At 37.2% G+C, this 17,597-nt stretch overlaps 1 protein-coding gene across 5 annotated transcripts in view; it reads right to left on the bottom strand.

Moving 5' to 3' along the window:
* ZNF385D (zinc finger protein 385D) overlaps positions 1-17,597 on the bottom strand; it is a 412,422-nt gene that overhangs the window by 156,492 nt on the left and 238,333 nt on the right. Inside the window, exon 1 of one of the 5 annotated variants that reach the window (XM_039713037.1) lies at positions 1,707-1,983. The exons of the other annotated variants lie outside the window; for them this stretch is intronic. Within the exon in view, the coding sequence (XP_039568971.1) occupies positions 1,707-1,728 (22 nt within the window). The 5' untranslated portion in view covers positions 1,729-1,983. Of the gene's footprint in view, positions 1-1,706; positions 1,984-17,597 lie in introns of those variants that run through there. 5 annotated transcript variants of the gene reach the window in all.

Genomic DNA, 17,597 nt, shown 5'->3' with positions numbered 1-17,597 from the left:
CAGACTGAACACAGCAGACAGAGAACCTGCCTAGCAGAAACTTTCAGCGCTGCTCTCAGTATGAAATTTCCTACAAAGCACAGTTTTTTCCACTTAAAAACTTGTGTTGTACCAGAAAACAAATAAGCATATGATATAGTGATTTTTATTTTTTCAAAGTTACACCAAAAAAGTTTGATCATCATTACATGCTTCTGAAAATCACAGACAGGGAAAAAAAAATTAAAATTAAATACCATGCAGCTAACATATACCTAATACCCTAACTCTATAACTTCAGAAAACTGCAACTTCTAATCCCACACAAGAAAAACTGATTGTTAAAAAAAGTCAACCAACCAAAAAAACAACGTATCTTGCACTTGCAATGCTCTTAAAGGTGGAAAAATACTGGAAATAAATGAATAGCAAATTAACCTGGCTTTTTAAATGACTTAATCCAAATTACTCAAACCTAAAACCATACTAATTGCCTATTTTTCCTCAGTCTTTTGAAAGGTAGTAAACCTGAAATATTGAAAATTTATCTTTGAAAGGGTCACTGAACAGTTCTGACAACTCAGCCAATGAATATATTTTTTTCTGCTAGGACAGTTTACATATAAATATATCAGCTTTTATAATTGATGTATTTCACTGTTAAAGACAAATCACACACACAGAGTCTTTAATTTTATGAAAATAATAAGATAGTGCTTAGTCTGGCACAAAGCATAGTAATTTTTGGACAGAGTTGAGAATATTACAGAAGTTCTTCCCTTAAAGCTTGAAGCGAACTCCTGATTCAATATTTAATGAAACTGAGAAAGCTGCTGAATGTCCCAGAAATCCTTCAAGTCCCTGCTCTCTCTTCATTCTAAGTACTATGCTGCTATAAATTAACAGTGACACTAGATGAGATTTCAAGTAGTCAAGAATAGCATTTTTCCATCACACCACCAAATTCTCTATTTTATTTTTCTTTGCTCTTTAACAGCACTAACTTGCAGCATTCTATTACAATCGTACATCCCAGCCCAGTACTGCAGCACTACATTGCTCAGACATAGCTCTACACTCCAGCATGTTTTTAGGGTATGCAGCCAGCTCAGCTGTAAGCCGAAGGAAGATTTCTGTCAAGCAACAAAACTGAACTCTGCACAAATATTTAACAGCTCCAAGACCCCTAAAGGCTTAAAATAATATGCATTTTGTGGCATGCTAGGAGCCACCTCCACACCGGTGATGTGCACAATGCGGAGCACTCGGCAATCGCAGCACTGCAAATAAAACATTGTTTCCCCTTTGTACCTTGGAATTCTTCAAACTAAAAGCTGAATGAAATACTGAGGTTCTCTGTGCCTCCCCAGCACTGACAGTGCAGCAGCAGCTCGTCTATTACATTAAGTTGGTCTAAAACTTCCCATGCCTCACAAGCATTTCTCATCCCCTCTCAGCAGATGAAACACAAGTTCATTTAAAACAAACCTAGCAGGAGTTCATCTTATCTAGCTTGTTTTTCAAACCGCTAGAACTACGCAGTAGCCCACTCAAACAGAAAATTTCCCAGACAATGGAATCCTTTCAAACTGCACAGCCGGCAGGATTCCCCAGTTGTCAGTTTTAGGTGCGTGCCAGCACAAAATGTTCTTGAATCCGAAATCTGTAATAATCACTTCTATTGATAATGTGAGCAGAAGCAGAATTACATCACGGTTAACACTTACCAAAATACATTATGTTTCTCATTAATCATGCAGTCAGGATCCCACGGCTGTGTATTCAGCATTAGCTCCTGCACAGGACTGACATGTAAAACAGAGCTCTTTCATTCTACATTATGTGGAAATTTCCCAGCACGAGAAGCGTGAGGGAGCAGTGTGCCTCCTCAGGATGAGCGCTTTGCAGGCAGTCTTATCCCTGATACAATCCCTGTCTGATTTAGCATTTACTCCGGCTGCATGCTGCACTGCCCATTCTTACTGTAATCTGACTCCTCCTTCTGATGTCCTTGCTGTGCCTGTGACATCAGGACTAAGAGTACTACAAACAGATCTTTTCGTTTCGAGCTTGCAACGACGTGCTCTTATATCCTGGTTAACCTAACTCTGGTTTGCACAAAAAAAAAAAAAAAAAAAAAGCCCTTCTAAAATTATACAGGCTTTTTTTTTTTTTCTTGGCAGTCAACGCGTTTAGTGACATAACGTGCTCAATTACATAATAGATGGGAAAGACAAAGCGTATATTGTTAGTGTATTTTTCTTTGAAGGGCAGGCTCCAGAAGCTTTGAATGCTCCAATACCCCAACTTCAATAGAAGAAAAAGATGCTGGCGTTTTGCAAGATCATGTACCCCTTAGACTTTTTTTTTTAATCAATAGTTCCACTTCAATAAATAATTTCAATCCAAACATTGGATAAAATCAAGTCTGTTTCTATTTTTAAAAAAGCAACTGCCAAATAGGTAGTTCAATTTCTATATAGCTGAACCGATTTTCTAAACTACAATTTCTTCACCTGAATAACAAAGCATGAGGATAGGAGGCACACAACAATGAGGATCTGCAACAGAGTTTATAACCTTTCGCCCTCCAGGTCTCCACTCTAGTTGCTTTCTGGCCCAGGCTGATAAGTCATTAGCAGCTGGTAGGTATTTTATTGTTCAATATTGGAGTGGTCCTAAGTTTGTTGTAAATAGGTCCCCACAGGATCCCTGATGCTACATAAACCAGTAGCAGCTTCAGAGGAAGCGAGACCAAAGACACACCAGATTCCAGTCCACTATGTACATGGCAGTGCCTTGGGATGGAGCCGACAACACGCCAGTGTGGCAGTGTGGTGAAGACAATGTGGTCTGTATCTGTGCACACATGTCTCTTCTCTGAATCAATAGAGGCCATTGGTTTCCTGCTGTCAGTCTGGCATGTATCAGTGATAATACACTTATACTAAATAAAGGTAAAAAGTAATGGACAGTATGCTGAAGCGTTTATTTCATTATAATAGGATGTAATGGGATGAATGCTTTCATTCTACAGGAAAGAGGATGACAGGTATAATTCATTTAAAGCTCCTCTTCTTATTTGTAAAACCACCACACAATAACTACTATTTCATGAGGTCCAATCACTTTGGGCAAAATTATTGTGGCAGCACAGCAGCCAAGGAACGCTCCAGTTGCAGCAGCAGAGGTAAGAGCCCTGGTGTACAGTGCTGCTATGCATCTCTCAGCAAGAGTCCTCTACAGCATTGCCCTCACGAGGTTTCATGCCACCTGTATGAATGTTACTGAGATTAAACACTGATGGGGAACTGGGGCACCAATTTCAGTCCTCACTGGTAGTCCCACAGCTATTCATTTCTGATACCTAGCTTTTCTCAGTGCCCTTTCTTATTTCAACTGCCCCTAGCAAGAGGCAAGACCTGAAACGAGAGATCCGTGGTACACATAAACTCCAAAAATAAGTTTTGTTTCACAGCTGAAAAGCACACAGTGCAGGAGTGCACTTTGAGGCCACAGTGCACAGGGGAGGAAGATCAGATCTTCTTGTGTGGGTCAGTCTGACCAACAACGTACATTAAGCAGATCATAAATCACAGTGAAGAAATGCGGTCTAAAAATCCCTGCAGAAAAAAAAAAAAGCTGTCTAGAAATCATGGCCTATGTTACAACTACACAGTGTGGACAGCAAGTAACAGGGTATTCAAAGCACATTCCTTTTCTTTATTTCATCATTACAATGCTCACTTGCTTCTAAAACACAGGGAAGGACACCTCGCTAAAAGGGAAAATACCATCCTCAAAGACTGGTTTAATATATCTCAGTTGAAACACTCTAATGTTCCCTGAGCAGTAGGTATAAGCTACTATCAGGAGCCTTCTGCAGCATAAGCATTCCCTCCTCTCCCTTCACGGAGGGTAAAAGCTCAGAGAATCAATTCTCTGTGAAATCCTTCAGCTCCTTTTCCAGCTCTGAAGTGCTTTTGCAGAGGCACTGCATGACGTCCTTTAAGACAGTCTGCACCCAGGCAAAGCATTTGCCTGTTAAGCTGCATTTACTCTATCACAGAAAAAAAAAGGATTGGGGTTACTCTGCCAGGAGTCAAACTCTGCAAGATGTAGGCTACCTCAACGTTCCATCAAGCTAACATGTCTCCTGATTCATGCCACAGGAACAGAAAGCTTATGTCTGTGTATATATGTTATTAGTGCTCAAGTAAGGACCATGCTTGCCAGGAGTCAAACTCTGCAAGATGTAGGCTACCTCAACGTTCCATCAAGCTAACATGTCTCCTGATTCATGCCACAGGAACAGAAAGCTTATGTCTGTGTATATATGTTATTAGTGCTCAAGTAAGGACCACACTGCCTTTAAACATCCCTTTTTGAAATGCTGTTGTGCTGCAATACCTGTACCAGTTCGGTGGTGTCTGATGGCAGGTCAGATCCTCAGGCAATGTAAACACCAAAGTGCCACGTGTTCTGACAGACATGTACTTCACTACTTGGCTCTGAATGTTACCTCCAGTTTTGTTTTACCCTGTAGGATGCAAAACAAGAAGGACAACCTCCCTCCTCCTTATTGCATCATATTTGTGTTCTGAGAGTAAGTATGCAATTAAAGTAAACAAAGAATCTGAAACAAGAACTTCAATTTCTTTTCATTTCAACTACAGAAATGCAAGGTAGGAGGCAAAAATCACTGGAAAGCTTTCACAGCCCAAATTCACATACTCTATGACAAACTCTGCTTTCACTTACACACATACAACATTAATAAGCTGCAAAAAGAAATAGGGTTTCAAGCAAGGAAGAAAAAATAAATTTTATTCCCTGAGTGGGATATTGTCACTGTCAGTGAAAGCAAGGTTTAGTTTAGTAATTGCAAATGGCTGGTGTTTTAATGCAAGCATTGAGGATTCTGCTGAGAACAGCTGTGGGGAAGTACAGTCAGGAGCAGCAAACAGTTATGTGTGCCTGGAGATTTGAGTAGACCCAGCCTGTACATGCAGGATCATGCAGAATGAATGAGCAAATTAGTCCATGATGTCAGCCCATGGTGCAAACTCTCCAACCATCAACAAGCCGGCACAGGTTAACCAGCATTTAATTTTGCTACAGATACTGGTCCACAGCAAAATTATCATATTTCCATACATGATTCACTTATAAAAACAAAATCCCCAAATTCCTGTGATTCAACAATAGCATAGCATAACAAGAAAAGTATTACTTTCTTCTAAACCAGCTAGCCCTCATTCTTACTTCTAATAAAGAAGCAACTTCTACTCCCTGAAATCTTCTTTTCCAACAACCTGTTTCTTTTTTCATAATAGCATCTCCACCTTGAGTTCTTATGCCTTTTCTCACCTTGATAAAAGCTTTGCCACAAAGGGCAGATTTTCAAAATGCAGAACAGCCCACACGACATCACCTCCTTGGAATAAACAAAAAGTACATAGCACACATGGCCCAGAAATACAGCACATACCCTACATTTCTCCAGACCCAGGAAAGCTAGGAAAGCTACAGGTTATTCCCCACACCTGACTTGATCAAGAGACAAGATCAAGGTCCAACTTCATGAAGTAGCTCCTCTGTTCTGTGCTTTCTACTGGTATTTATCTATCCACTGATTTACACAATGCCTCCATAGTAAGTATTAAAGCCACTCACAGGCAAGTCTGTTGCAGAGACTAATTAATATTTAATATTAATGCACCCAGTTAACTCCCTAGGATTCCTGGAAACCCCTCTTCCAGCCTTGAACTCTCCCAGGAGATAACTAATATTAGATTTATACCCAAACTCTTACCAGCTGACTTTGATGAATGTCAGTCAGTGACGCTGACTGAAGATCATCACTTGCAAATGCAGAAACAGATCAAGGAACTCTTGGCTGGCAGAAGTGCAGTAATAGTCAACAAATACACTAGCGACACAACATTTTAAGTCTATGCAACATGTGTAGTAGGCTAAAAGATTTCCTACATCTCAGAGGTTTCCAGATTTTCCTAAAATAAATTTTGTCTACTGTACAGAGACAGCTATTAAGAACAAAAAATTATTGTGGAAACATTCATTTCTGAAAATAAAATGGGAGAAACAACCCAAATCACACTTGGCCTATTAATTCATCAAATGCATCCCAAAACTAAAAGATTCTTGAAAGAAAAGTGGGTCTACAATTTCCACATAATTTGGAAATTTATGTATCAAAGTTATTTCATTCCTATTAGTGACCACAGTGCAGAAAGAAAGAACAGCAAACAAGCCACAGCTTTGTATGCCTCCAAAAGTAATTGAAAATGTTTCCAAGCACACATATTTTTGTGCCTCAAATCAAATATACTAAGTACATCAGCTAGAAGTTTGGTTTGTTTTTATTTTGAAGCCATCTGGAGCAGTTTAAGACAAACTACACAATAATGCAGATTTTGCAATTCATTATTACTAATCTCCTGAGGTTACACTAAAGGATAAGAAGGGAAGGAGCAAGTTACATTTGTATATTTTAAACAACCACAGAGGCTCATCTTTGGTTTTGAACATTCTTCACGGGCTAAAACAACCAAATGTGTTTTTTACCCTTGACTCAGAAGTGTCACTTCTGGAAATGTGCAATATTTGTCACCATGAATACCATTTAACTGCAGCAGTACCCGAAGGAACTCTGTACCACAACACGTGAATACAACTGGAGGAACTTAATTAATCTTCCTGTCACTTCCATGATGCTTTTCATTAGTTTAGCTGCTATCTGATCAACTGCTCCTTTCTCTATTGGAAATGGCTAACCAGAACCTCCTATAAAAGCATTTTCAAGGGGTAAACAGGCTCACTTTGATTCTGAGAGGCTTTACAAAGCTTTGCCAAGCAGACTTTATCAGTTCAGTAACAGTACTTACAGCACTGCTCTTTTTAAGCAACTGGGATTTTCCACATACACAGCTTAAGAAATATAAATAGAACAATATGCTTTTTTCTAAGCTTAAAGCTACTACTTCTGGTATTTTGTAGTTTGAACGCAGACAACATGTAGCAATTGAAAGGTCATATTCTTCTGAATTTCCTTCCCAGAGGCATGGACAGTTATTAAACAAAAAAGTAGAATGCAGCCAACATAAAACCAAACCCACATTTTGGGCACTGTTGCTACTAATTGGTTCACTAAATGCCCACTCCTGTCATCTTCTGCTCCTAAGCATGGGACAAGATTTAAGTTAATAAATGTGAATGAATACACAACTGGTGCAGAAGCTTCTTTATTATGTATATTGATAATGATTTTAAATCCAAATATGGTCTTAAAAGCAAACAAGACTGAGAAGCTTGTCTGAATGCATGTCAAATATATTTTGAAACACATCCACACACAAAATGTAATTGTTTTCACTCAAAAATGAAAACTGGAATTGATGAAAACACAACATCCAACCTAGATAATCCTCCCTTTCTCCCTTTTCCCCTTTTATTTCTGTACAGCTTTCAGAACAATTTCTCTAACCTGTGTGGTTTGAGCATATCACAAGCAGACAATTCATCACTACTTCTTGTGAGGTGAATGATTAATTAATGTTTCATTTTTTCTGTCCATCCTTCCAACACCCTCTACAATTTTGCAGCATACCTTGTAGACTATCACAACTCCAGACATTGTATTCTTACAATGTTTAAAAACATAGATTTAGAAATCCAGGTGTTGTACTAAAAAGTTTTATACAGATTTCACACTCAGGATTTTTTTATTTTTGCACTCTGATTTACAGGATACATCTGTTCATCTATGAATGGATGCATTTTTCATTTCTGATTACACCATCAAATGGCCAAAACTATGCACTTCTATTATTTCTATTATCATTTTTATCAATCAACTTATAAGTCTCAGGTAAAAAAATAGTATATAGTAAATGCATCTACTCATTCTGCCTGCTTTAACTGTGTTTGATTAAACTAAAATAACAATTTCTTACATTATTAATTAGAGATCACTTAATTTAGTTTCAAATTATAAAAAGCAATTATTGCACAGGTATCAGCCTATGTTTTAAAGTGGGAATGTCTGTTTGGGGTTTTTTTTTGAAGGGATGGTGGGTTGTTGGGTGGGGTTTTTTGTTGCTTGTTTGGTTTTGAGTTGTTGAGTGCTCTTTCTTGTTTTCCTTCAAAAAGGTGCATCAAAGAATGTGTTGACATTTTCTCAACACATCATCTAGGACTCTTGTGTGCAAATTGTCCAGGACTGTATATTTTAAATAGTCTTTAGTCCAAGCAGCTGCTGCTTTACATCTTCCTTTCTTTCCTCCAGGCCTTTTGGAAAGTGCCTTCGCACACTCATTACATGGAGACTGCATCAAGCATTTTTCAAAATATAGGATAAAAATATTTTTTTACCACTTATGGTGCTTTCAAATCACTCGTAACAATCTTACTATCTCCATCTAGTGGCTTATATGATTAGGACTTTTGCTATTAATACACTAAAACCTTTTTATTGTCCTTTGCCTTGCCAACCACAGAATTTTCATTTCCTGCTTCTGGCTTTCCCTATACATTTTCCATAGTTTTTACTTCTTATTTATATTGATTAACATTTGATTCCTCTTTTATAATTTTGTTCCAAGTTGTGTTTTAAATTCTAGTTTCTCTGCTAATTTTGTGGCTGAACCAGGAAAGACTTTTAGTTAAAGTTTGCCATTTTCTGAACATGAAACAACTTTTTTAGTCATCTAGTAACCTCTAGTAATCTAAGACAGCATCAATTTTCCTACCCAGGCTTTTTTAGCTGTTTTCTTCCCAAACATTTCTGCTTCTAATTTTCCTATAAGAAATAAAATATCATGAAACACAAAATCTGCAACCAATTTTATTTGTATTCTCTTTGCTCCTATAGAATATTAAAAAATAATCCCTTCCTATACCCTTAAGAACCTAAAGGGAAGTATTTCAAGATACAACCACAAAAAAAACCCCATGCCTTCATTTTTTGATACTGTATATAGCTGTTCAAAGAAGAAAAGGGGGGGGACAAAAGTAGTAATGCAGTATGATTTTAGGCTTCCCAGTGATCATGAAGGCACTGAGCTGCGGATTAATACTTAACTCCAAGAGGAAAATGCCAGATTGTGCAGATCCAGTGTGAAGGGGTGCAAAGCAGTTTGCTTTTTGTACTGGATTGACCAGAGGAAGGGAGGCTGGAGCATAGACCTACAGCCAGGAAGGGATGAAAGCACTGCCAGTTGTACAACATTACAACTTCCCTCCTGCTTTGGGGAACTGAGATACTTTGCAGGAGCACCCAAAGTGATTGCAAGGTGCCAGCACCAGATTGTAACTGAGAGGCAGGAGCTTAAGTTATGTCCTGCTTTAATTACTGTAAGAGACAGCACCTCAACTAAAGTAGCCAGTGCTACAGACACTTCTGAGGCAACTCATCCCATGATAAATTGTAATCTGACAGGAGGAAATTTCATCTCCAGTGGTACAGAAACAGTTAAACTAATCTCATAGAAAACACTATTGCTGCATTTGAATTCCTCTTTGATAGTCAAGGAAAAGCTGTTTTAGCTAAAACTATCAAAGGAAATGCAAGTCAGAAGTTGCCATGCAAAAAGGGGAGAAGACACAATGGCAGCAGGCAAGACACTAATTTGAGGTTATAAAAGGATGGAAGTAATAACACAGTATTCAACTTTTTATGAGATTGTTTTTAAAAATCTGTATTCGATTTATTCACAGCAGCACTGAATTTGATAAGCCTGTCCAGGTGTAAGCATTTTGTAATTCCACACATGCAAGTTCCACAGCAGAGTGCCAGGAACAAATTTTCATGAAGTGAAAATGTCAGCAATATCTCACTGTAGGTGGGATTTGACTCAGAGACTGACACTTCAGATTTTAAGTGTCTATTTGTGTGTGTACCTGCAATCTGGATGTCTAATTTCCCACCACAGTCAAAGCAAATCAAACTGATCAAAGTCAGAAGAGTTACTCATTACATCTGGAAATAGACAACTTTGGGTGGCCAAGCAGCTCTCCAAGCCGCATTAACTGTATTGACAGGAGTTTTACCAATACAAAGGGGAGCTTGGACACCTTTTTCGCTCCTAGATACCCACAGACACACACACATACACACTCTGCCAGCTGAACCCAGCCAAGGATTCCAAATCCTTTAAACAATCTGGGACCCCTGCAGATCACCTATTCCCACTGAATTTCAGCTCCGTGTGGGATCACCACAGCAACTACCAACTGCACTCAGCAACACTAAGCTGCACTTAAGAACAGAACATGAGAAACACCTGCAGGAGAAACAAGCATATAATTTATTCAAGAAGCTTCCTCAGTGAGTGGGGAAATTTCCTGGGCTCTTACAGGACCCCAGTGTGTCTCAATATTTCACTCTGTGCAAAAAAAAAATCAAAGATCAAAAATGCCTGTCTCAAAACCATCAGGCACTGAAAAAAGTACAATTCTTGAATGACTAAGCTGTCATCCTACAATAACCATAGTCTGCTAAAATTCCTATATTTTAACTTTAAATATTTCAACTTAAAGTATTCATGCTTATCTTTAAGAAAAAATGGGAGCATGTCACAAAGTTGCTGTTAGGTGATAGAGGCATTAATAGTAAACAGAAAAAGAATGTTAAAATCATCCAGAAACTACTTATTTCTTCTAATTTCAAATGCTCCAATACCCTTTTCCCAGAGGAAATGAAAAGGAGTAACTGCTTCTTAACATTCTGCCAATAGTGTTCAAATACAATCCTACCTGGTTTATAATAAACAACAGTAAAAGGAGTGTTTTCATCTCTCTTCCCACATTTTGATCTTATTGACAGAGACTTCTGCCACTCTAATTTAGAATGTCATGTACAGCAAAAAACTCCTGTTTGTATCTGTTCCTTTCTTGTTACATCTCTTTTCTGTACAGATCCCTTGTGATCTGCCATACCTCTGAATTAAATGATCAGATTTGAAAACACCTTGCCATAATAGCAGCCTATAAGTAATTCTGTTTCCCAGAGCTGAACAAAAACACTGCATCCCAAAGCCATATACCCTCTTTGACATTCACTTTTCAGGGTCTGTCTCAATACAAATATTTTGTGATTTATTTGTACCAATATACTTAGAAAATTAATAATTTTTAATTTCAGCCTAAATAGAGTGTTGTGGCTATTTTTAGATAATTCAGTGATTTTTAGTTTGCTGCTCAGTAACACTTATAATAAGATTAGTTACTCTAGGTGTCTAAACATGAATATAGAGACAGAAAATTCTAGTCTAAGCCCTCAAAGAATTTTTTCTTCTCTGCACTAGACAGATGAACAGAATACAACAGATGAAGATGTATCTCATAGCTTCACTTCATATTTCTACAGAGCATTGCAGCTGAAAGGATTTCAGCTAGGTTTGAAAGCCCCAGGCACTCCTCTTTAGTTTCTGTAGATATGAGACAAGTCTTCCAAGTGTACTGACTGTCTATGGATCCATCTTGTGCTGGAGGATCATGTTATGTCAATACCATAATAGCATGGAAGTGTTAATGGAGGAAGAGCTGGTTGTTGGGGTCTGCATCTCTGCCCAGCCTGAGGAAGGGTGTGCAGACAGCAGAGCAGAAGATGCAGGATGGTGCACTGGACTTCTAAGCTCACTTCTGCAGATCCTCCATTCTCTCTGTATATAAGAAGGTGATTGTCATTTTATGAACATTTATGTTCTGACTGCTCAGACAGAGTTGACTGTAACATAAAAGTGACTTTATTTCATCTGAGGGTTGCATTGATTTGGCTGTTTAGTTTTGTGCAATGGAAAACTGCATCGCTGACAGAAAAGCTTTCATGGAAAATAGAGTAAGAAACAGAAGGCCTCAGTAAGACCATGTAATGCAGAAGTCTGCAGTGCCTATATAATCCCACTAAAGTTATTTTACCATGTTCTCTAAGTTTCTGAAACTTTTGTACTGATACACTTTTCATCACTTATCTACCACTTCCTTCCTTAATCACTGTCCACCAGAGCATTTAATTAAGTAATTATTTTTACCAAGAGTAACTGTCTATACATTAAAATCCACTGGGCCATGCTCCATCTTCATTTTCATCCTTTAAAACCAATGACTTTAAGAACAAATTCAGGAAGTACTGAGCACGAGGTAGTGCACTGTTGCATAAAGCATATATGCATGCTAATATACACACATATTTGTATCCAGCTTTGTGCACACACAAAAGCATGCAGTGTAACATGACAATGTCATATGCTTTCTCAAGTGTATAATTAACTTGCTACACAGGGCAAAAGCCACACTAGCACTCTAGTTTCCTCATTTTTTTCTTATTCATTCCTCCTAAACAAGGCCATTTATTTTTCATCACTGGATATGGAGCCAATCAAAGGGTAGAATTAAGAGTGATAAAATTTGTAAGCTATTGTTACTTTTTACTTGCTATTCAGTATGCCAGAGACATTTGATTAGAAGGAGAAAATTAAATTATAATGCTGAATATTTCAGCATTATATTTTATTATAATTCTGGACATTTTATTTTTATTTTATTATTATAAGTAATATAATTTATTATAATAACAACTTATTATTCATAAGCGTTAGGAATTGCTCGTCATAAAGTCACAGTGGGTTCATGCTCATTGCTGCTCAGCATTAAAAAAAAAAAGTCATGACTGGCTATTGCTCTGTCTTCTGGGTCTCACAACTGTTCTGGCCAGGTTAGGAACCTATTTTAATTGAATATCTCAAACAATGCATAAGGTAAGAATAAAAGTGAACCACGGTTTTAGTCAGGGTCCTCTGACACGGTCTTTTCCTGCAAAAAGGGGAAGAAAACTGGAACCCGGGGTTTTCCAGTGAAACCACCTGGCAGATGGGAAGATTAGCTCCAGATAGAGCTAGCCAGCAATTCTGCAGGATATAGAACTCTTGTTCCCCTTATGCAAGGATTACTATCCACAGTTAACAGTATGTGCTTTACCTCTCATCATCACCCAGCCACTACAGGATTTGGGACTACTGTCTCCTAGACACCTGCTGAGTACTTTAATAAGCTTGTGATTTTATAAACTTCTGATTGATGATATGAATGTTTTAAATTAGGACTCCACCAGGCCACACAGTAAAAGACAATCTTCAGGTTAAGTGTCTGACATCAATGTGTCACCAAAGATAGGCAAGACCAAATGAAAATGCCTTGGTCTGAATCAAGACAATTAAAACTGTCCCCAATGTCCATGTAAGCTATTTATTAGGTTACTGTTTGGGTTTTTTTCCCAAAGATAAAAAAATGCAAGCTCACAATTAAAATACAATTTTTAACTGAGAAAATGCATCACAAAATTGAGGCAGCTTCCTGCTAATTGAAATCTTTGTTATAAGCAATAAAATGGGAGTGTGAGTTATTCTGAGTGAGAGTTTTCTTAGGTGCCTCAGTAAAGAGAATCACAATATACTGATATTTTAAAAAGAATTATTAATTATTAACTTTTCACTGGAGTTATATTTTAATATAAAATCCAGAAAATTAGAGATTCAGATAATTTTGAAGTAATAACAATCATAAAAAAACCCCACAGTTTCGAGCTTTCAAGGTATTTTATTATTAATGCTTTCAAGGTTTCTTTAAAAGAAAATTACAAAAAAAAAAGTGCTACAGTCAAATAGAAAGCTCAAAGAAACTGATTTTTCTTTACATGTTATGTGACTACTTAATCTGATTTTCAAGTTCAGAAACAGACGAACTGGTGGTTTGGTCCTGCTGTTGCTCATACTTCATATTTCACATTTTTCTGCTATAGTCTTTTGCCCTTTTGTAAAGAGTCATTTTAAACTTTTCATTGAATATTTTCTAAGGGAAGGTCACATTTGAGAGGCTATGAATGGATTAACCTTTGATCTTCCTTCCCCGACTAATGTGTATTCAAGCCTGCCAGAAGATTTTCTAAAATGACGAATGCAAGACTGACTGAACAAGAAACACCTATTACTTGGAAGGGGGACATCACAGGAGTTACCATAGTTTTTACCTGGAAATTGCAAAGAATGTGATTTACAGAACTTTAAGAAAGGCAGATTTCTAATTCTATTACTACACATATGTACATATTTTTGAATGCATCAGAAAAGCCGAATTATGAGATAATAAAGGCATATTACATGAGTCATTCTGATGACTGGCTAAATACCATAAGTAGCATTTCACTGTCATTCTGGGGTCACACTGTGACATTCTTATGGAACAAATAAATCCTTTAAAGAGGGACAGTTTGACTGTAAAGCTCCTCCAGTGGGAAGCATCACTATACAAATAATTCTCTCCCTTTTTATTCCGAGCTAGAGACCCTTTCAACTAAGCAAGGTAAATGACCCTGACTCATCACCACTAAAATATTGCCACCTTTTGAGATGTACCTCCCACCAGTGTCAAGATATGCTTCACAGAATTAATCTTTCTGTAATCTGACTGATGAAGACCTAATTTACCAGACTTGAGGCACTCATACTATAAAAGGATGAAAGGACATTAGCATTTATGATATAATAATATTTTTGCAAGAGATGTTGCTGTTTCTACTAGATGATTTTATAAGATAAGAAATAGTACACCCCTGTTTTACAGATGAAATGTGGATTTAAAATATAATAAGAGGGATTATTTAGTGAAAGAAAAAAGGCTGAATCCCTGGAGTTCTTGGATCTACAGCAGCATTCGACTCACAACATCTCCCACCACATGAAAAAAGCAATTGTGAGGAAGTGTGTATAAAACTTGTACTAATCCCTCTTAATGCTGAAAGAATATACACAAAATAGTTTATTATTTGTAAGAAAACACCGACTCACATTTTCCTTACACTGTGCTCACGAGACAAAAATGGGTCATTTTCTCCTCATATAGATTTTGTAAGACTATCAAAGTTACATTGGGGTGAACTTGACCCAAATTGTGTCAGGAACAGGGTTGTGCTGCTAATAAAGATAAAGGTCTGTTCACTGTGACACAATTGAGTAGTTAAAAAAAAATTACAAACAATTGTTGTTAGCTTTTAAATGCAATTTTATAAAACTCCCGTGGCCTTCAGACATGCCACACTTTCATCCTTATCACCACATTAAATCACCCTGCCAATAATGTCTTCGGGAGGAATTTGAATTCTTCAGGCTTGAATTTAATTACATTATGTAAACTAGAAAATATCTTCAGTGCACTTTGAGGGAACAGCTTATCTTGGAAATTATTAAATTCTGTTTTGTTTAAAATATTTACATTTTGATAACTGTATTCTGCTGCATATAGCATTTATTGATCTGTCTCAGGAATCCATTTTCAATATAATGCATTCTATTTATTTCCCATAAGCTCTTGACTGTGTTAGGCCATATTCTTACACAGCTTTTAAGGAAAAAATAAATTACCATGCTTTTGAGAGCATAAATATTTTGTTTTATAGGAATTATAAGACCAGGAAATGTATCCTTACACTTTTTTTTCTTTCCCCTGGACACAGTACTTTAGTCCACATCCTGAAACACAACAGTACTACCTTAGTTACAATTTTTCAGAGTAAAAACATGGTTATGTTGCCTGCTATGTGCATATGGAAGTTTTTTTCTTTCTATATTATTACTCATTTACTTCACAATTTGACTCATTCAGCAAATATATTTTTCTTGTGGGATTTTGTTTTTTTTTATTTTGTAAGGAATGTGAAAGTATTTTCAGTAGCTCTCTTTTTAACTCACCTCCTGACTTCTTGCTCTTTTTCTCAATCTTCCATCCCAAATCATTCTCCCTTCTCTCTCACACTTATATCTATGGCAGTGTTAACTGCATTTTCAGACACCATCAAAGTATATTTTTTCCCTCTCATATTTACTTCACAGAACACATCTATAGTTGTGAACACATTTCGCAGCCAGTCAAGCCAAGATTCTCTTCCACCTGCACTTGAATGAAGCTCTTGAAATGCATGAAAGTCCAATTCTAATTAGGAGGGGAGGATTGCAAGCAAGTATTGCATAGAATCTAATTTAAAAAAATACATCCAACAAAGGCAGATATATTTTCACATCCTAAAGCCTAAAGTCTAGGAAACCAGATTAGTTTAAAAAATAAATTTTAAAAAAGGAATTTTTTTTTAAAAAAAGAACGGAAAAAAGGAGGGGAAAACATGAAAAACAAAACAAAACAAAAAAGACAAATCTTGCTTGATGCTAGCAATGGGTAAAAGCACTGTTTCAAGCATGCAGTGTCTGTGGCCAACTCTCCTGTAAACATCCAGTGTGCTTACACAAAAACATTGCCATGACAAGTCTTTTTTAGTACCAGACCTTATCAAGGCCTGGCTTTAAACTGTATTGTTGCAAGTAACAGCATTCTGCTAATATTATGCTATTTTTCCAAAGATAATAAATCTTCCCTATCAACACCCCAGCAAATCCCTCAGTCAGATTCTCTGGTAGGGTGGATCTCAGCTAAGCAACAGAAATGAAGGTTTGCTGCATTCACAGTGTGGGTAATTTTTTCAGCTGATGTTCCCATGGAGTAAATAGTGTTCAGCTGCACACCACATCTGCTCTGGCACAAACGTGTCTAAGAAGGGACATGGGTTTAGCCAAAAAGGGCACGTTTTGCACAATTTTGGATTCTATTATGTTTCCACTGGCTAAAGGATATGCCAGACAGTTTTGGAAGCTTCCTAAGAACTGGAGCATACAGATGAGCAAACATATCAGTATGGCTAATAAACAGATCTCATTGCAAATATTGACATTCAAGTATTCTTTATGCTTTGGGGGATTGTGTTATTCCATGAAGTGTTTGATAATTTAAAAGAAAATCCCCACTTCCACAGGTTTCAACCATTTTAAAGGAAAAATCTTCAGTTTCCACAGCAATAAAACCAAAAAGTCAGGCAAAACAAATTTAAATAAATAAAAATAAACTTGTCCTTTAATTTTTTTGAAGTTTTGTGCTCATATAAAATCCTGGATTATGCTTTTAGTTTGTCTGTTTGGGTTAGGTCCTCTTACAGAAGATATGTTAGAGCGATTATTTGAAAAACAATAATTTCAGAGTTTGCTATCACTGTAAAGAAATACACCACAGGCCTGCTTTTGGGCAGTTGTCTAAATGTGCTTCCAACAATAAGCAGGGGTATATAATTTTAAATGTATGCACATATGAAGACATGAAAGACTCCAGTTCTCACGTTCTTCAAGAACTTGACCCCTTAATTTTTGTTGACAGCCCCAGAAATGCCCAGGTGGCTTATATCAGCTGAGGCACAGTCTGTGCACCTAGATAGTTGCCATGGAAATAACCACAGAATTCTTTGGCAAAGTCTACCTCTGTCCTTACTTGTACTCTGCAGAGAGAGAGCTGATGGCACCCACAAAGTGGCCTGTCACATCTAAGCAACACAGTTCTGTTGAATAACTAACACATTTGGAAAATAGTCATGGCACTGAGTTACAGATTCTCAGTCACGACCCGACTCTCTGTATGTGATTGTGGTTTAAACAACTTCAGCAAAATAGGCTTTGTAAATCTGGGTAACAAACAAAACCCTCTGAAGGACATCTGCTGCTTTTGTT

This window comes from Passer montanus, unplaced genomic scaffold (assembly GCF_014805655.1).
Source record: "Passer montanus isolate IOZ18808 unplaced genomic scaffold, ASM1480565v1 scaffold10, whole genome shotgun sequence".
Classification (NCBI taxonomy): Eukaryota; Metazoa; Chordata; class Aves; order Passeriformes; family Passeridae; genus Passer; species Passer montanus.
The sequence above is the reverse complement of the archived record's forward strand: the minus strand, read 5'-3'. Positions and strand labels throughout refer to the sequence as shown.